The following is a 20,453-nucleotide window of genomic DNA, read 5'->3' on the forward strand; positions in this document are numbered from 1 at the left end:
GGACTTCCTATTTTTGAGGGTCTGGGCTGAGAAATCAGTTAAGATCCAAATTGATTTTTCCGTGCATGTAATTTTTTTTTTCTCACAGCCTTTGAGATTTTATCTTTATTCTCTGTGTTAGTCATTCTCATTAAAATGTGTCTTGGTGTGGGTCTGCTGTTATGAGAGAGAGAGGCTTTTCTAGCACCTGTGAGGCCCTGGGTTTTAACCTCACCATGAAAACAACAACAACAAAAAAAACAATAACAACAAAAATTACTTGGGGATACAGAGGCAGCAGGAGCCCAAAGTTCAGTTCAGCATCTGCAAACTGTGAAACCCTAGCTCAAAAAATAAAAAATAAAAACAAGTGTCATAGACTCAGCTCAGAGAGATTATTCCACAGCACCTCAATGAAAAACATTTCTCTATACATATATAGTATCAGCTGTTGCAACTTCAAGCAACTTAGCAAATTATGCTTGTTAGGTGCAGGGCAGGCTGAACTAACTAAGTTGTCTGCAGGGCAGGCTGAACAAACATTAGCTGCAGGATAGCCCACGCACTCAAACCCCCCTCTGCCTGGTCCTTTATCACCTGTTTGCATCAAGTCTGAACACTCAACCCACTCAAGGCTGAGCACTCAACCCCACTCAAGTCTGAGCACTGAAGCCCATTCAAGGCTGAACCCTCGACCCCCACCCATCTGGTACATCCAAAACCCACATCTGACCCCTGCCCCCATCTGCCTGAAGGCAGAAGATGACACCTTAGCAACCACTGTATGATTCAGTAACTGAATGCCAACAAGGCAGCTTGCAGATCCAGAGATCCCATTAGATTTTGGCTATAAAAACTCCTTCCTGCTGGGCCCCCCTCTCTTGCTCTCTCTCTTTCACTCTCTCTCACTCTCACCCTCCCTCTCCCTCTCCCTCTCTTCTCTCTCTGCTCTCCACTTCTTTCTTTTCTCTTTCCCCACTCTTTCTTTCTCTCTTTCTCTCTTCTCCTCTTTTTCACTGCTGCAATAAAGATATCTTGGTTGCTCCAAGTGTTGTGGTCACTTGCCTTTCAATGCTGCCCAGCTTAGTGGCACATCCCTGCAATTCCAGTGGTATGGGAGGCTGAGGCAGGAGAATTGCCATTCAAAGCCAGCCTCAGCAACTTAGCAAGGCCCTAAGCAAATGAGCAAGGCTCTGTCTCAAAATAAAATATAAATAAATAAATGAATAAAATAAAATAAAAAGAGCTGGAATATTTGGCTCAACAATTTTGCCTTAGTTGTGTTAGGTGCAGGGCAGTCTGGAACTTGGTGAAGATGGTGACCTCTGAGAGAGAGAGCATGAAGTGCAGGATAACCTGGACACTCAAATCCCCATCTGTCTGTTCTTTATTGCCTATTTGTCTCAAGCCCAAATGCTCAAACCCTGCACTCAAGGGTGAACATTTCAGCCCCCTGCTCAAGGCTGAATACTAAACACCACCCCCACCGCCCCCCCCGCCGCCCCCACCCCCCAAAGCTGAACACTGAACCCCCCTTATTCCAACAAGGCAGCTTGCAAACCCAGAGACCCTATTATATTTAGGCAGCACAGCAGAAGGGCTACAAATCCCTTCTGCTGGGCTCCCTCTCTTTCTCAAACATACATTGGAGAAAGGATCGTTTTTTCAAAAAATGGTGCTGCAAAGTAGTAATTTAGATGTAGCAAAATGGAATTGAACCTCTACTTCTCACCACGTACAGAACTCAAATTAAAGTGGATCAAGCACCTAGAAATTAGATTGGAGACTCTGCACCTAATAAAAGAAAAAGTAGGCCCACGTTTTCATCATGTCAGATTAGGGCTTGACTTCAGCTCATGCTCTCTCTCCCAGAGGTCACCATCTTCACCAAGTTCCAAGCAAATGCTTCCTACCTGAATTAGTATCCAGCCCAATCAAAAAGTTCCACCTGAAAAGGGCTGGGGCCAAGAACCTGTCCCTTTAACTATTTTCTAATTATCTTCAGCTGTCAGTCACGATACAGAGGCAAGCCTGACCAATCAGGGACGCGGGTGGAACTGTCCAATCAGGTGCGCCAATGGAGGGGAAGGGCGGGCTTCTCCAATCTCTGGAGCTTTTGTCTTCATCAACTCCGCTTTGCCCTTTTCAAGGCCCAAGTGACTCTGCACCTCCTGTGTTGCAATCTCGGGTGCCAGGAAGTTCCTGGAGAGAACACTGGGTCACCAAGGAAGCTAAAACTGGTGAGGTTGCCACCAGGGCTGATGGGACTGGCTCATCACCTGCCCTGGGGCCCTAGCATGGCGGTGAGCTAGGAAGTGTGGCAGAGTTGCTTCCTGTGGGTGGCCGAGGGTCTCCATCCCCTGGTTCCATCGGTTGGACTGGGTGGTGGGTCCTTGAAGTCAGGGGCAGAGCGTTCAACCTTGTTCCTGCTGGCGGGTGGCCCTGAGCTTCTTTCCTCTGCTCCTACATGGTGCGGTGGATGTTGGCTTCCTGGGGTTGGTCAGAGCCTGGGGTCTTGTCCTGGCTAGCATATGGCAAGGGCCCAGGGTTGGGATGGGTGGCTACTCTCTGTGGTCAGCTGCGAAGCCTAAGGCCCTTTTGCTGCTGGTTGGTCTCCCTAAGCCCTCTCCAGTGGGTCCTCATTATTGGATGGGTGGCCTAGGTCCCTGGGGTCCCCTCCCCTCCTTGCTGGTTTCCTATTTAGAACGTCTGATAAAGTTAGTGATATATTCTGAGAAGTTTAGTAGTTTTAAGAATTTTCGTATGACACAGTAAGTAAGGTAATTGGCTATTACAGGGCTTAAGATAGCCCAAGATAACGCTTGCTGTCCACACAGAACCTGTCTTCCTGCCTTCATATTGGTCTAGTTAGACAAAGTCAAGTTGTCTGAAGGTTCTTTGATGTAAATGAAAGTGATACTTTCAGTTATCAGTGAGGAGTCCTGCCTCCCCACATGTTGAAGTCTGAACGTTAGAGAAGCACACTGAGGCAAACATAAAGTAGGGTTTACCTAAAAGGAGTAACCTAGTCTTCTCCCAGGAGGGAGAAAGGGCCACAGCTGGTATCCTGGTATCCCAACAAGGAAGGTGTTCTGTGTGCTCATGCACACAAACAGTTAAGTTTTGCTGTGCTTAACAAGGAGTTCTGTGAGAAAGTATGAACTATTTGAACTGTGTCCTTTTTGCTGTCTTAAGAAGATAAAAGAATGTTCTGCCAAGTGTAAAATTTATGTGTGTGTGTGTGTGTGTGTGTGTGTGTGTTTGCCTGGGAATAACTAACCACAAGTTAATTGATAAGAAATACAGAGCACTGTGACCATAAACAAAGTTTTCCTGAGAATGTTTATCCATGCTTGTAAGGCTTAAGCTGCCAAAAGGATGTTTTTTCTTTCCCCTTGTTTTAATTAACAATGCTGTATGAAAGAAGGAGAGAAAATACGGTGCTCATTTTCTACTGAATGTGTGTATGTGCGTGTGTCTTTTTTAAGCATCTCTGTTGTACCAGGAATTACAGATTGTCAGCGGGTCTGACAGTGTTCCACCTTTTTATGTGTCCTAGGCTTCTTCTGTTCTCCTGCCCTCTTCCCCTTATCTTTCTCCTTCCTGCACACCTGACTAGGCCCAGGAATGCTCCTTAGGATGGCCGAAAGGTGGGACACAGGTGGGCTGAAGAGGAAAGGGCAGGATGGAGCAGCCCAGGACACATTAACAACCTTATAGCTCCCTGTAGGGAGGAGCAATTCCTGGGGCAGTTTACCTTGTTTTCCTTTTCTTTCTTTCTTTCTTTCTTTCTTTCTTTCTTTCTTTCTTTCTTTCTTTTTTTTTTGTGTGTGTGTATGTGTGGACTGCTGGGGATTGAACTCAGGGCCTCATGCATGGTTGGCAAATGCTCTACTATCAAGCTGCTCCCCAGCCCAAGAAAATTAGTGTATAGACTGCTATTTATTTATTCATGTATTGAGTGTTGGGGATTCAAGCCTGGGATAAGAGTTATCCTTCAAAAAATACTTTCATCTTTATGAACGGGTTTTCCAGGTGGGTGGGTATTTTACTCAGGATTAAAAATAGAGGCACTTGAGCACTGAATACATCCAGCACATTTTTAAAAATTTATTTTAAATTTTTGTTTTTGTTGTAGATGGACAGAATAACTTTAATTTGTTGATCTTTATGTGGTGCTAAGCAGAGAACCTAGTGCCTCACACATGCTAGGCAAGGGCCCTGCCACTGAGCAACAGCCCCAGTATGCCCATTTTTATTTTTGATTAAGACCAATTCTAACTAAATTTCTGATGGTCTCCACTGGGAGCTGGCTTTGAGACATTTGTGAAGTGAGCATGTTTCATTTCTTTGAATGTTAATATCCAGGTGCTTTGGCAACATTTTCCAAAAGAGTATGTTTTCCACTGCTTTTCCTTTGCTTCTTTGTCAAAGATCAGTGGAATGTATTTATACAGTGTCAAATACTACACCATCTTGATGATTGTAGTTTTTTTGTACTTCTTAACCTTAGGTAGTGTCCATTCTTTGAATTTAGTATTCATTACTGTGTTGGTCGTTCTGAGTCTTTCATGACTGAAAATCTAACTAAAAGATTTTTTATTGGGATTTTATTGAATGCATCACTAAAATTGGTATGACTTGATGATAAAACTATTTCCATCTATGAACATGAAATATTTGCATTGTCTTTTATACTCTCCTTAGAAGCTTGCAGTTTTTGTCATAAGAGATTTTTTTCAGATTGATATTTGAGTATTTCTCTCTTTTTTTCCTTTGTGCTATATAAGTGGTGTGTGTTATTGTTAATGTTTTGTTTTCTGTTGCTAGGTGTGGTATTCAGGGGTGCTCTACCATTGAGCTACATCCCCAGGTTTTTTTTTGTTTGTTTGTTTGTTTTTTTTTTTTGAGACAGTCTTGCTGAATAGCCCAGGCTGGCCTCAAAGCTATGATACTCCTGTCTTTGGCCCCTGAGTCCATGAAACTTAGGCATGGCTTCTGTGCCCAGATTGCTGCTGACATCAGTATAATGATAGTCCTACTTATTAACCTTGTGTTGTACAACCCTAATGTCATCTTGTTTATTTTCATAATTCTTTGGTTTATCTCACATAAGGTAGAGAATCATGCTGTCTCTTGATAAAGAAATTTGTGTTTCTTTTGAGCACATTATTTCATTATTCTTGACTTTTCTTTAATTGTTGATAAACTCATGATGTTTATTATTTAGCTTTTTGTTGTGATGGATGCTGTTAACTGGGTTTTAAATTTTGAATAGGTGTCCTAAATCCCTCTTGGCCTTTGTGTATAATTATCTTTTTTTTATTTTTGGATTCAGTTAAGTAATGTTTGTGGAGGAATTTTGCATTTATGATCATGCATAATTCATTGTTTTCTTATATTATCTGTTTAATTTTGATAATATCATAACGTATTCCTCAGAAGAAATTAGAATGTGCTTACTCTGCTTCTGTGTTCCAGAAAAAGAAAGTACAAAATTAGTGGCAGTTCTTCAGTGTCTTGCGGAAGCCTGTATGACTGTCAGAGCCTTGTGTTTTCTTTATTGTGTAGTACTTAGTAATTGAGTCAGTTTGTTCAGTAGGCATGGGCTCGTCTGTTTTGTGTATTTCTCTTTCTGCAGAAGCTATAGAATATTGTCTTTCTTAAAGAATCGGCTCAGATCCTCTAAGTTATCTGATTGTGTCAAGCACATGTTCACAATCTTCTTGAATTGCCCATGAATGGTAAGGATGGCTTGTTTAAACCTAATGAGTTTCTCTGTACTGTTTTCTTAATTTTTCAATGTTATTGTATTTTTTATACCTTTGTTTTATTTAGTTCTTATATGTGGTGGTGAGGATTGAACCCAGTGAATCATAGGTGCTAGGCAAGTGCTCTACTACTGAGCCACAATCCCAGCCCTTGTCCTCCATTTTCCTAGCCTCATATGGGTTCATCAGGGATGCTGATGTTCATGAAGAACTTGGTTTTGCAGACTTCTGATTTCCTGATTGTTGTTTCATCAACACCCTATCTTTTACTTCCCTGTGCTTAACTTTTATTTACCTTGCTCTTTTTTCTCTGGTTTCCTGAAGTGGAAGTTTCCATGATTGCTTTTAGGTCTTCTTTTCTCAAATGTGCTTTGGATGCCTTCAATACCACAAAAGCACCATCTGTGATGTTTTTTCACACTGACTTTTCCATTTTATTTTCCTCAAAATGGTCAACTTTTCCCTTGAGTGAACTCTTCCTCCTGTTTACAGACCTGTTTCACCTCCCATTTCCTGGAGGCTTTTCAGCTGTTCTGATCTAGTTTCTGATTTAACTCCCATATTCTCTGAGCATGCTCTGGATTTCACTGGTGTTGCATGCTTGTTGAGGTGGGGTTTATGGCTTGGAATGCGGCTATTCTGGGTAGCATTGCTATGACCCTGAGAAGGCTTTGTGCTTTGCTGTTGGCTGATGGCCAGAGAAGCCTTCCCGTCTGCTGCTCTGCTGCGAGGTCTTAGACCCGACTGAGTTGTGCTGATGTCTCCTAGTGTAACTGTGGATTCCTCATCGTCCTGGGCAGTTCTGTGTGTTTCCACCTGATATATTCTGACTCTGTTTCAGGGGCATGCATATTAAAAATTCTAGACAGTTTATTGAAATTTGGGCCTAGTGTCACCACAGTGGCATATGCCTGTAACCCCAGCATCACAGGAGGCTTAGACCAGAGGGCTGCAAGTTCAAAGCCAGTCTCAGTAACACAGGCCCTGAACTGCCCAGAGATTTTTCTTTCTCAAAATAAAAATAAAATTAAAAGAGCTGGGGATGTGGCTCAGTGTTTAGGCACCCCTGGGTTCAATCCCTCATCCAATAAACAAACAAACAAAGAAATAAATGAAAAGAAAAAAATTAGCCTAGGTGTCCCAGAGCCTGATCTTTCTCAAGGATGGTCAATTTCAATTGGTTTATTTTCCATTCATGAGCCATGATTTCCTGTCTCTCAGTATTCTTTTTAAACCTTTGTTGTTGTTGTTGTTGTTGAAAAGTGAATGAAATGTGTTTCTCCCCTTTCTCTTATGGTGCTATTCCTGTTTGTTGAAGGCTTTGTGTGTTTTTCTAGAGATATATGTTATATGTGCTCTTGTAATGAGTTAGTGTTTGTTCACTCATTTGACAGATTTTTCTGAATGGCAGTGTGGTAGAGCAGAATGGAAACTGCAGCAGTTTCAGAGCTGACAGGCTGTTTTTCACCTGATGCACAGCAGCTCTGCTTATTGACACTTCACGTGGAGGCTTAAGAAGCTGCAGGTGGCTGTAACAAGATAACCATGCCAGCAGAAGGAGACAACAAAGTAGCCAGGAGTGAGCAATTCCTTTTGGTCTTATAAGTCCCTAATCTGAATGATCTGAGTCCTTAGGCTGTTGACAAGCTTGTGCCCACATAAGGAATATAAAATCAACCCTCCAATATATTACCCAACTCCCTTGCCTTGATGTACTCAAAACTTGCTTATGTATAATAGTAAAAGCCTGTTGTGCTCAGGGCTCAGGCTTGAGGAATTATTCCCCTGATCTGTGGTACCACTAATAAACTGTTGATTCCAGATCTCGGGATCTTGGCCCTCATTTGCCCCTACAAAAGAAGCTAGGAAAGAGCCATAGAAATAGCAAAAGCTCAGTTGTCATGTTTTCTGTTGTTGGATTTTTTTTTTTTTTTGGAAGTTGTTCTGGGACCTCTGCTTGAACACACAGTGGAGCTGTTTAAAACTGTGCTGTGCCTTTACTCTGCAGAACCATCCTGGGGAGCAGCCAGTGCTGAGCATGTGGGTCTTGGTCCTCTCTGAAGGGATTTCTCCTGGCCTGTGTGGGCTTCCTTCCTTCCTCAGAACACCTTTCTTGTTTTATTTTGAAGAAGGATACTATGGTGTGAACCCTTGGGTGCTTAATCAATGAGCCACAGCACAGCCCTCGATATATATATATATATATATATGTATATATATATATATATATATATTATTTGAATAGAGTTTTGCCAACATGCTAAGGGCCTCAATTTGTTGCTGAGTCTGGCATTGAACTTGTGAGCCTCCTGACTTGGGTTTTTTTTTGGAAAAGAAATTTCTAAAAGAAACTCTCCCTTCAATGTACTTTATCAGATTTTAAGTGATGGTTGAGTGGGAAACAATAATTTGCTTTTCTTGCCAGATGCAGGCTGTATATTTACTTAAATTCTTTTAAGGAATTTATGGCAATTTTTCACAGTGATCACTTCTGATTTAGGAGAGTGACAGGTTGTTTTAGAAAATAAGAGAGTTTCCATAATGATTTTAATATAACATGCAGAAACGTGGATAAGATCTGCTGTGTGCACTCTGGATCCAGTGACCAGGGTCTCACAATGGGATGTGAGGCCACTGTCCTACGTAAGAGAGGGGCTGTCTGAAGGGCTAGTGAAGGCCACACCATGCTCTCTGCTCTCCACTGCTCCTCATGACTCTTCCTAAGGCTGTGGTGAACTCTTCAGGGCTTTGGGTCATGATGAGGTTCTTGTTCTGATGGTTCTGCTAGTGTTTCAACTTTTCTCTGGAGGGTATATATGTGGAGCACTCCTTCTCCCTGGAGCCATCATCATCTTGGATATAAATGACTTTCCTTCTTCAAAGGTCAACTGAGTACATTTATAGGAGTTTATTTTGGGTCTCTATTCTGTTCTAGTTTATGGCAGTCTCTTGACAGTTCCAGACTCTCGGTTCTGTTATATTTTTTTGCAGTACTGTATTGGTTTCAGACTTCCTTTTAAGTCATTTTGATGTGAGTGTTTATCTTTTTCTTTGCTGCTCATCATGTTTATAGAATTATTTAGGTTATTCTTTTGTAAAACTAAATTTCCATTGGGTGAAGTGATGCATACCTCTAATCCTAGCAGCTGGAGGCTGAGGTAGGAAGGTAACAAATTTAAATCCTAGCCTTAGAAACTCATGAGGCAATTAGTGAGACAGTGAGTACTGTCTCAAAATAACAAATGTGTTGGGAATGTGGCTCAGTGGTTAAGTGCCCTAGGTTAATCCCTGCTTTTTTCTTTTCCCCACCATAATAAATAAAACTAAATTTCTTGTACATTTATTAAAAGTGTTTTAGTCTTTCACATTTGGATGTGTAATACATGGACTTTTGTAGAGGAATGTAATGCCTTTTGGCACCTAGATTCCAGTTTATCTGGACCATAATTTTGATCTGTCTCTACAACATTAACCTTTTTATGCTGTGAAGGCCAGCCAACTAGTCTCAACTAGTCCCTTGCTCACATCTTGTTATACTGTGCTCTCAGGAAGTCACATGTTTAAGTCCTTGAGTATGCTTGTGTGTCAGGGGCACAGGCCATTCTGGTAGGTGATCTTTCTAGCTGTTTCATCGCTGTGCAGACATCATAGCATGCTCACAGTTGTCCATAGTCTAGCCTGTTTTACTCCCAGACTCTGTCAGATACTTGAAGATTCTGGACTGCAAACCTGTTGCTTTACCACACTCTGGAAGAGTTAATATGTTGGTTTACTTGCACTAGCATTGCTACAGGCACTAGGAATCTCTTTCACAGCAGGCAACCATCACACATGGGTCACATCCTTGATGAAAGTGTCCTTGAACAGAGTATGCCTATGTGGCACATGACTACTTCATTCTAGGGAGATGGCTGCTCTTCATAAGAGTTTGACAATCATTGGGCATACATTGTTGGTATGAGGTTTAGAAAAGTAATTTCTACTGTTTATTAAGGAGATTATTATGAGACTTATAAAATGTTATAAGAGTGTTATTTAGACAATGTGACATCTTAGTGTCATTGAATTATTTCTAAGAAAAGTGGCATCTTTCCACTTAGCCCAACTTCTTTGACATTAACCATAAGAAATTATCAATTTTTGTGTTTATTAATCATTGTTCTTATTTACTAGTTGGCTAAATTTGTTCTATAGTAAAGCAGCTAGAAAATTCTAGTTACTATCTTAGTGTAACACACAGGATGAGCTCAGTCCCCAGTTAACACCTTGTGACAACCTGTGTGAAAGGTTGCCTAAATGTTGTTTATGAGGGAAGCTCCTTAGTGACCCCATGCCAAGAGGGTGTTTGGGGAGAGCTGGTTCTAGGCATTTACTTAAGAATTTAGCAATAGACTTGCAGAAGGAAACAGGAGCTCAGTAAATACCATGTTGTTATCATTAACTATGTAGGCACAGTGAACCACTGTGGTTAGCAGGATCTGTCCCAACTGATGAGTCTCCTAATTTCAGCAATTTCCTACTCTGTCAACTTTCTTTTCTAAGGATAAGTAATATCCAGGGTGCTAATATTTTCTCTCTACTGCACACAAAGTTCCTAGGATGTGTAATAGAGGTGCAAACAACAAAGAAGTTATCAGTGATCAGGAAGCCAGTCTTACGTCCTGTGAACTCACTAAAAGAAGAGTGTAAAACACTTTACTGTTTACTTTTTTAGTGGGCCAATCCTAGTGTTGGAATGGCTATGTAGAATTAAGTGTAGTAAATATTTGATGGACCAAATGGAATTAACTGGAATGCCAGAGAATCAGTGAACATCATGCATGTTGAGTCTAGATTCCTCATGTTGTCAATCTCTCTTGGCTTTCACTACACTTTTGTGGGATATTTTAGATCTTAGTGACCCTTAAGGATGTGGCTGTGAACTTCACCCAGGAGGAGTGGGCTTTGCTGGATCCTTCCCAGAAGAACCTTTATACAGATGTGACACAGGAAGTCCTCAAAGACCTGGCTTTTATAGGTAATAATGATGTTTTTATAATTAATCCAATAGAGAACTCCTGTGTATTTTGTTCATTTATGTAGAATGTGAAAATGGAATCATTTGGTAAATTATTGCAGCATGAAAGTCACCTGGAATTTGGCAAAGTTTTGCTAGGTCCTGAAAATTTATAATGATTGTTCTGGGTTGGTATTTTAGGAATCAAATGGGAAGACAAGGACTTTGAAGATCAAATTGAAAATTCTGCGAGCAATCTAAGGTAATTGTACTGAGAAGTGGAAGCAACACCCTTGAGGGATACTGAGAATGTCATAATTTTTAAAAGAAACCAACCAAAGAAATATGCACAACTTGTATTTATTCTTATAAGATTGTTTACTAGAAACACATTCTTAGCTGTAACAGATAGTCTTTTCAAAGTACTTGACATGCAAAATATACTATGAAACTGGATATGGAAATATCATTATTTGGATAATAATCATAGGGAAGCTGTTTTGTAAAACATTGTCTATTTCAATCTCTTTATTTTTAGGAAATTTGAATAAGTCAGAAAACCTAGGCTTTTCCTTCTGTTGGTAGAAATGTTAGCCTAAGACTTATTAATAAATAGAAAATCATGAATGAATCAAGCATTGATAATGTGCTGGTCATTCTTCAAAGAAGTCATATGGTAAACTTCAAAGGTAAAGAAGATAGTGTGGGGAAACTTTAAGTGAGATTCCAAATCTTAACCTGCCCCCCCAAACCCAAACATTGTAAATCCATGTTACTTTATGACTGCATTATATGTGGAAAAGACTTCATATGTCCTTCATTCTGTCATAGGCACATCACAACTCACTCTGGACACAAACAGTACAAGCATGAGGAATGTGAAGAAAATCCATGTGAATTTAAACAATGCAGGAAATCTCTGGTTTCTCTCAAAAATGTACAAACACAAATGTTAACATGAATGGGAGATGAGCCTTCTAAAACTACAGTGTGTGGGAAAGTCTTCAGTTGTTCCAGTTGTTTTCAAGGACATGTAGAGACTCATGTTGGGTGGCAACCCTCTGAAGGTAAACAATGTGGTGAAGAATTTTTTTCTCTAACAGATGTTCAAAGATACATGATAACACCAAGTGGGGATAAAACTTTTAAGTGGAAAGTCTTTTATTTCTGTTCCTTATTTAGAAGACATGAAAGAACTCATTCTGGGGAGAAACCCTATGAATGTAAACAAGGTGGTCAAATCTTTATTTCACTCACAAGTCTTCAAAGTCACATGGTCACGCACACCAAGGATGCCTGTTTTAAATGTAAGGTATATGGGAAAGACTTTGCTTATCCCAGTTTATTTAGAATACATCAGAGAATGCACACTGGAGAGAAACCCTATGAATTTAAGCACTGTGGCAAAGTCTTCATTGAGTCCTCTACCCTTCATTCACATGAAGAAACTCATAGTGGAGAGAAGCCCTATGAACGTAAACAGTGTGGGAAAGGCTACACTACTTCCTCTTACATCCAAATACATGAACGAATTCATAGTGGAAATAATCCATATGAATGTAAGCAGTGTGGCAAAACCTTTACTCGATCTTCTAGCCTTCACTCACATGAACAAATTCATACTGGAGAGAAGCCCTGTGAATGTAAACAATGTGGAAAAGCCTGTACTTGACTCAGTCAGCTTTACTCACATAAACTAATTCATACTGCAGAAATACTGTACTAATGAAAGCAATTGGCAAAGTCTTCTGTTATTACTGTTCGACCCATAAACATGTAGCAAGGTTACTGGAAAAAAAAACTTTGAATTTAAACTGTGGTAAATCAATATTCTCTGTCAACTTCAAAGACAAGAAAGGGCTCAAACTGACACACACACATGCACACATGTACAGTGTGGTGGGCGACTCCCCTTCTGCTGTAGATTAGTGGTATGCACCACCCACCCCTGTTGTTCAGGTGTGTAGCAACTGGCAGGGAGCTCTCCTGTGCTATAGAACCCTGGCACACTCTGCCCCTAATCTGGGTCCTCTGCCAAGAGTAGAGAATGTGGCCTCTAGGAGAGACCCTGGGGTCTGATCTGTTGTAAGAGTGCTATTTAATTGACCTTTCTCTCTGATACCAGGTTTTTGGTGTATCACTTTTAGTGTTCATTTGGAAAGGCAGGTCAAAAGATGGTGTTATGGTGCTTCTGTTTTTAATAATTTGAGCTTAAGCTATCCAGTAGCACTTAGTTTTTAAAGGAGAATTTTGGAAGCTTTCAAGGATTAATGAAAACTTTCTTTCCACATAATGAGACAGTCTGGCAATTTCCTAGTTTTATTTCTTTGATTCAGTGGAAATATTGCATAGTGGTGTGTAACCACTTGATGCAGAGCCAGGATTTATCTTATAAATCCATTTGCCAAAGGCAGAAGTTACAGGTTTGCTACTGGCCAGTGTGAAGCACATGAGAAAATTTGACTGTCCTGGGGTGGGGGCATGCTCTGTAGGAGTTCAGTCTTAGTGAGTATATCACTGCTGAAATCAGACTCCTTGGAGGGCCACAGTATCTCCTGATAGGTCCTGCCTACTAATTCTGGGCAATAGTGTTAGTGCATGAGGTGGAAGGTGGATGGCAACCTTCTGATGTATTGGGGTGAGTGAGCCAGTAGGGAGGAGGTACAGTGATTAAGTGAGAAATAAAAGATTCTTCACTACTGAAGACATGATTTGGGAGCCAAACGCCATATGAAGTAACCTCTTGGACCTTGAGTCACATATTTCCCTTCAAGTATGCATTTTCCCACAAAAGAGACATGATGCTTTTGTGGAATGAACTGAGATTAATGTGAAGAGGATTTATTTAATGGTATATTGTACTGGAAATTTTGAAAACCTACAGCAGACTTGAATTCAAACTCTTGTTAGAATTCTATAAAAGATTGTGAAATTCTCAAAATGCTTACAAATCACCAGATGTGGTGAATCACTCCTAGAATCCCAGTGCTTGGTATGCTTGGTATCCTTTGTGATTTCAAAGCCATGTACAAAAGAGAGGCACTAAGCAAGTCAGTGAGCTCCAATTTCTAAATAAAATACAAAAGGGGCCAGGAGATTTGGCTCAGTATTTGAGTGCCCCTGAGTTCAATCCCTGGTACCCCACACCCCAAGAAAATGCATATAAATCAAGTTTGAATATACATTGGGCCTGTCCATTATACCATTTTATTCTTTGGAGTCTCAGGAATGGTTTGGCAGTGCAAGGACTCTGTATAATTAACAAATTCAACAAAAAGCAAGCGTTTGTATTTTTATTTATTTTATTTTCATTTGTTATAATTAGTTACAAATGACAGTACTGAATTTTTAAAATAATGATATAACCAGGGGCATGAGGAGCAGTTTCCTGATCTAGGAATCCTCAGTAATTGTTGGTTATCACAAGTAGCCATGGTTTTCTTATCATGAAAAGAAGTTGTGAAAGCCTCTGCATTACAGAAATTTCTGAAGGTGTTAAGAGTGCCTGCCTGTTCAGACTCTTTGGTGGAAGAATCCTATATGGACCTGCCCTATTTGTAGACACCATCATCATGAAGATCACGTGAGACTTACAAGTGAGGAATACATTGCAACTCGGTCCAGTGCAGCCTAAGAAATGTCAGATTTGCTTGTCTTTAAGGAGCATTTCAGGGATTCTTGGAGGAGGATGTCTGCAATGTAAGGTCAACTTTCTGCTCCTGGAGAAAGGGGGATGCTGTAAGTCTCATTTCAAGGTCACATGTGAAAAGCTGTTGAGTATTCTGAAGAAAGTGTTTGGTCCTTTTAGAGGTAAGGACAATTTGCAATAGAATGGCTATTGAAATATAGACAATAGAAAATCATAGCCAAGTCTACTTTTTAATGTAGAAAATCAAAGTATACATTTTTCTTTCAGAATTGTCCTCATACTGTCTCAGATATTTGGTATATTGTACCTCTTCTCTCATTTGTTTAAAAAATTGTTTTTTCCCCCTTGATTTGTCATGCGCCAGGTCACCCAGAAACCACTCCAAGACCAAAATTAAAGTCCTTATTTATCTGGACTTTTATTTAGCTGGCGACTTCTCCCCACAGGACTCATAACTGTTTCTGCAAGTAACAGCCCCGAGCCTGAGCATTTTAGGATATTTAAAGACAAAAACTGCATCTGGGTTGATGTAGCTGCAGGCAAGCAGGAACAGAAGCTGGATTGGGCAGTAAGCGAGACAATGCAATGGGTACATTAGTATTTCCTGTGGGACCTATCAAGTTTGCATAGGAGCAAGCAAGCAGAAGGGAAGTGGGTCAAAAGGATCCTAGTTGAGTATGAGTTTGAGAAATGTTACTAATGTCTAGACAATCAATCTCTGACAAGGTACATTGCCCAGGAAAAATGGAAACCAAAGTCAATAATTTTACTGTGTATAAGAATTGCTATTTTGTATTGCCAAGTATGTTATGCTAGGTAAGTAGGTACACAGGAAGGACTTTCCTATGGGAGAACCTTTTCTTACATGATATGGAATCTCAGGGTAAAATGGAGTGTGTCTGGCCATTTCTTTATAGCTTGGCCCACAAAAGATATTTTTAAGATTTATTCTTCTTTCAAATGTGTATTATGTAATCTTCAGGTATTATAATGATTTCTGCTTTTCATCTTGTTGTTTTCTAATTTTATTCCATTGTGATCTGATCAGATGCAAGAAATTATGTAATTTTGGTGTTTGATAAACTGGCTTTGAGCCCTAAATCATGATGCATTTTAGGGAAAATTCCATGTGCCTGAGAATGAAGTGAGAATGAGAATGAAGTGAATTTGGTTGTCAGAGCATGAAATATTTGATGGATGTCTGTTGGGTCCTTTTGATTAATAATGCTTTTTAGTTCTGAAGAGTCTTTTCTCAGGATGGCCTATCTAATGGTAATAGAGTTGTGTTGAAATCACTCAGTATTGTGGTCTCTGATTCTTTATATTGAGAAGGGTTTGTTGTATGTATGTAGTTACATGAATGTTTCAAGTATAAATATTTACAATTATTATATTTTGTTGGATGACTTCCTTAACCAGTATGAAATGGCCTTGGCTGATGTTAAAAGTGCTACCATAAGGAAGGGAGTGCAGGCATCTCTTTGATATAAGTAATTTCCTTTGAATATACACCTATTCCTGTTGTTGCTGAATCCTCTGAAAGTTCTACTTTCATTTGCTAAGGAACTCCCCAACTTTTTTTTTTAATAATGGCTAAACTATTTTACATTCCATCTAGGAAGGCTCCTGTCATACCAGTGGCCAGTACATGAGAATGGTCAACAGAAGTCCATGTATTTTTCTTCCATTTTTTGTAGGACACAGTGCACATTCAAGTCTCCATTCTCCTACTGGGTGAGAAAACTTCATTGGAGTTTCTCACACCTGCTGTCCTCCTGTGTGCAGGTTATGCTGCTGGGATGGAGACTACATGATTTGAGAGAAAAGCAAAGCAAGTAAAAATGTTGTAACATGGGCTTCAGGCAAGGTACCTACAGCTGTTTCAAGGGATAAAAAGTAAAGTGGACAAATTATCTCAATTGGACTTATTTTTACTTGAAAAACATGTCCTCACATTATTGAAAAAAATGCATGAGGAATAAGGCTACTTCTATGTGAGTGTAGCTTCTATTTTATTAACAACTTCATATGATAGGTGTATGATTTTAGCAGACTGGAATATGGTAATGAAATAGATACTGTGTTAGCTTTTATGACACACAAGTAAAGATATCAGATGTATTTGTCATTCATTATTTTTCTTCCTTTGTCTTTTTTTGAAAATTTTAAATCAGGATTGTTTTGGCCATCACATGGTAGGTGAGTCATGGACAGTTCTGTATAAAACCAGAAATTATTATAGTATTAGTTGATTTCAAATAACTAATAACTAAATTACTTAAATATCATGATACATGACGTTATAAGTCTAATCTGCTTGTTTCATGTTGATTTGAAATGGCATTTAAGGGATAATTTACTGTCCTCAGTTTTTTTTTTTTTTTTTTTTTTTTTTTTGTGGGAGACCATCCTTGCACGTGATTTGAGTTTCCTCCCTGGTTGGGTGTGAGGCGCTCAGTCACTTTTTAATGTGGCAAAGAGCTTTCCCCACCCTTCTTAAGTTCGATAGCTTATCTGTGTGGAGGTGTGTCTCACCACTGTCCCAAAGATCGAATCATCACACCTGACCTTGCTATACTGCCCCCCTTGACCTTCATTGGATGGGATTTCCTCCAGAATTCTTTGTTCCCCAATAAAAGCCCTCTCCCAAGCGTGCTCTCTCCCTCTAGCCTCTTCAGTAAATCTTGTTGCCCCCTTGGGTAGCTTGAGGCTGAGGGTTTGAGGAGCTGATCCAGAGCTTGTTTAAAGGTAAAATGGAATCTGTGTCTTTAATTTAAACTCCCTGAGGATTTTCCCACGTGATTAAACCATTCACACTCTCTGTGCTGGCTGTGGACTAAATTTTTTCTTTTACAAATTATCAAAGCTCATACCATAATTAAATATCAATTGCTTTATGAAACCTCAGAATTCTACCTAAATTATCTTAAAATACATCTGTCCATTTACATTTAGAATAACTGAAGTTCATTTAAAAGTTTTGGCTTTTATATTAGGATAAAGATACAAAAGATACAATGAAACATTTCAATCATTTTTAAGTGCATAATTTTGTGCATTAAGAGAATTCACCATCTTGGGGACAGTAGAGGAGATATACATCATGAGGGAGAGCTGGATGAGGAGAAAGTACATGGGAGTGTGGAGCTGGGCATCCAATAAGATGAGGGCAGTCATCCCTGAGTTTCCCAAACAGATGAGAACAAATATAAATAGGATCAAGAGTAAGAGAAGTAGGCTAGTTCAATTTAGAGAAAAAAACCTCCAATAAAGTAAAATCATTTGATATTTCATTCCATTTCTCCATAAAAATGTACTGCCTTAATTTCCTTTAAAAAACAGTAAAAAGAGAAACCTAAGTAATAATCATAGTCAAACAGGAAAGGAGAATAATAGAAATTAAGTTTATTAGTGTTTTTTAGAGTGAATTGTTATTCCTACAACACTGCAGCTTACATTCAATGGATTTTTTTTCAAACAAGTATCTTTATTTTTAAGATAATGAATTTTATGTGTAGCAGTAGCTAATATGTTTTTATTTCCGTATTTTTATTGCTGCATTATAATTGTACATAATGATAGTACTTGTCCATGCACACAATGTAACTACATAATGTAGCTTATATCCCTCTCTGGAACTGTTTCTCTCCCTCCTTGCCTCTCCCACCTGGTCCCTTTCCTCTACTGATCTCCAAATGATCTTCATGAGATTCTAACCCTTCACCTTTCTTTCTCTTTTCCCTCTGTAGATTCCACATATGAAGAAAAATATATGACTCCTGACTCTGAGTTTGGCTTCTTTCACTTAATATAATGGACTCCAGTTTAATTCATTACCTTCAAATAAAATGTTTTTTTTTCTTTTTGGCTGAATATATTTTCATTGTGTAGATGGGCCACATTATCCATTGATGGACAACTGGATTGGTTTTGTACTTTGGCTATTGTCAATGCTGCTGCTATAAGCTTGGGTACAATTGGGTCACTGTAGTTTGATGGACTAATTCTTTAGTATGAATTCCAAAGAGTGTTCTATCTGGAGCATGTGGTTGCTCCATGCCCAGACTTTTGAGAATCCTCTAGTCTGATTTCCATACCAACAGTGTAAAAGTGTTTCTTTTTCTCCACAACCTCTCCAGCATTTATTATTATATGCATTCTTGATGACTGCCATTCTGACAGGAGTGGGATTAAATCTCAGAATATTTTTGACTTGCATTTTTTAATAGCTAATGGTACAGAATAGAAGATACAGAGACAAAGCCAGACACCTGTAGTCACCTGATTCCTGAAAAAGTTGCCAAATCATACATTCGAGTAAAGACAGTCTTTTCTACAAATAGTTCTGGAAAAACTTGCTACCCATAATTAGAAGAGTAGAACAATACTCTTGTCTCTCACCCTGTGCAAAAATCAACTCAAAAAAGGAACAAAGTCCTAGGAATCAGACCAGAAACTATGCAATTCCTAGAAGAAGACATGGGGTCAACAGTCCAGCATACAGGCACAGGTAATGACTTTTTCAATAGGACACCCAAAGTTCAGGAAATAATGCTAAAAATATATAAATGGGATGCCATCAAATTAAAAAGCTCCACACAAAGGAAATAATTACTAATGGTTTAAAATATTTGCTAGGTACTCTTCTGAAAGGGAATTAGTATCTAGAATATATTAAGAACTCACAAAACTTATTAGCAAAAATTAAAGTACTCAATAAATGGGCAAATGAATTAAACAGATGATTCTCAAAAGAAGAAACACAAATGGCCAAAGAATATATGAAAAAGAATCAATTGTTTTTAATATATGAATTGAATGTTCCTGTCTCAATTCTCCCTTGTAACCATCTTAATTCTAAATACAAAGTCTACTACCAGGTTCAACAAATACAAATGAAATCGCTTAAGGAGTTTTTCCTAGATAATGCTGGGCAGGAGCATTCCTAGGACTATGCACCAGGCTCAGCCCTGGAGGAAGCCAGGATCCTGCTTTATGAGCTCCCCAACTCAACACTCAGGTTCACCACAGACATGGCCTGTGGGGCACAGAAGTGCCCTGTGTGCTTGAGTCTGCATCCTCAGTGACCTCGCCTCCTCCACACCTTTAGTGCCTGCTCTCCCCTCCCCACTGGCACTGCTGTAGCTGAGTAAGCCAGGGTCTTCTCCCAGAGCTGTGCTGCTCACCTCCTAAACAGAAGCTGCTCTGCTGGCCCTTGAAGTGGGCCAGTATCCAAAGCATTGTTTTAAAACTGTGAAGGTATCAGGACTCCTAGAAGATCACCCTAACTGTAACATGTTCCTTGGATATTGTCTCTTTCCTAATGAGGTTTCCATCTGTGGAAACTTTTCAAGCTTAATATCAAACATGTAGGATTTCTTATTGGTTATCCTTTTCTTCAAGTAAGCAAATTACACAGGATGAAATTGAGAGTACAAATAATATACAATAATTCCATTCTATAGTCACAGTGGCAAGCTAGAAATACGAACATGTTTTGAGAGCTGTCAGGTTGACAAGCAATGAGAGTGAAAAAGGTACTGTCAGGAAGCCAACAGGAGTAGAGCATCACTGCACCTGAGGAAGTGATGGGATCACAGGTCCCTGGCATCCAGCATGGCCTAGAGACAAATCTCCTGAACCTACAGAGAAAGAAAACCATGATATCCCCAGCACTGAGATGCATTCATCACTTCAAAATGTGCTCACTGCTTCTGTTTTGTGGCACTGCTGCTGGGGTTGATTTGCTTTATCAGTTCAAATACACAAGATTTCACAACCCAGAGTTAATCCTTAGTGGGTAACACAGACAATAGAGCAGAAGCTCACACATGCTCTGAGGTGACCCAGCCATTCATATGGGAAAGAACAATAGAGCAGGGAGGAAGGACAGAGGGCAGCAGCACTGAGCACCACCCCAAGGAGGTGCTGCTGGAGTCCTCAGGCTCTGGACCACTCTGCACAGACTGAGGAGCAGAGCCAGCCCTGGTGGGAGCCTGCCTGGGTCATCAGGACAGCAGCAGAGACAAGAGGGCTCTGGAACTCAGGCCCCAGGGCA

At 39.8% G+C, this 20,453-nt stretch overlaps 1 protein-coding gene across 1 annotated transcript in view; it reads left to right on the forward strand.

Moving 5' to 3' along the window:
- LOC144364806 (uncharacterized) overlaps nucleotides 1–16,786 on the forward strand; it is a 34,496-nt gene extending 17,710 nt beyond the window's left edge. Inside the window, 4 exon segments of the mRNA XM_078035952.1 lie at nucleotides 1,985–2,219; nucleotides 10,641–10,767; nucleotides 10,948–11,008; nucleotides 11,578–16,786. Of these exon segments, the coding sequence (XP_077892078.1) occupies nucleotides 1,985–2,219; nucleotides 10,641–10,767; nucleotides 10,948–11,008; nucleotides 11,578–12,418 (1,264 nt within the window). The 3' untranslated portion in view covers nucleotides 12,419–16,786.
- The last annotated feature ends 3,667 nt before the right edge of the window (nucleotides 16,787–20,453 follow it).

Source organism: Ictidomys tridecemlineatus, unplaced genomic scaffold (genome assembly GCF_052094955.1).
Source record: "Ictidomys tridecemlineatus isolate mIctTri1 unplaced genomic scaffold, mIctTri1.hap1 Scaffold_138, whole genome shotgun sequence".
Taxonomy (NCBI): Eukaryota; Metazoa; Chordata; class Mammalia; order Rodentia; family Sciuridae; genus Ictidomys; species Ictidomys tridecemlineatus.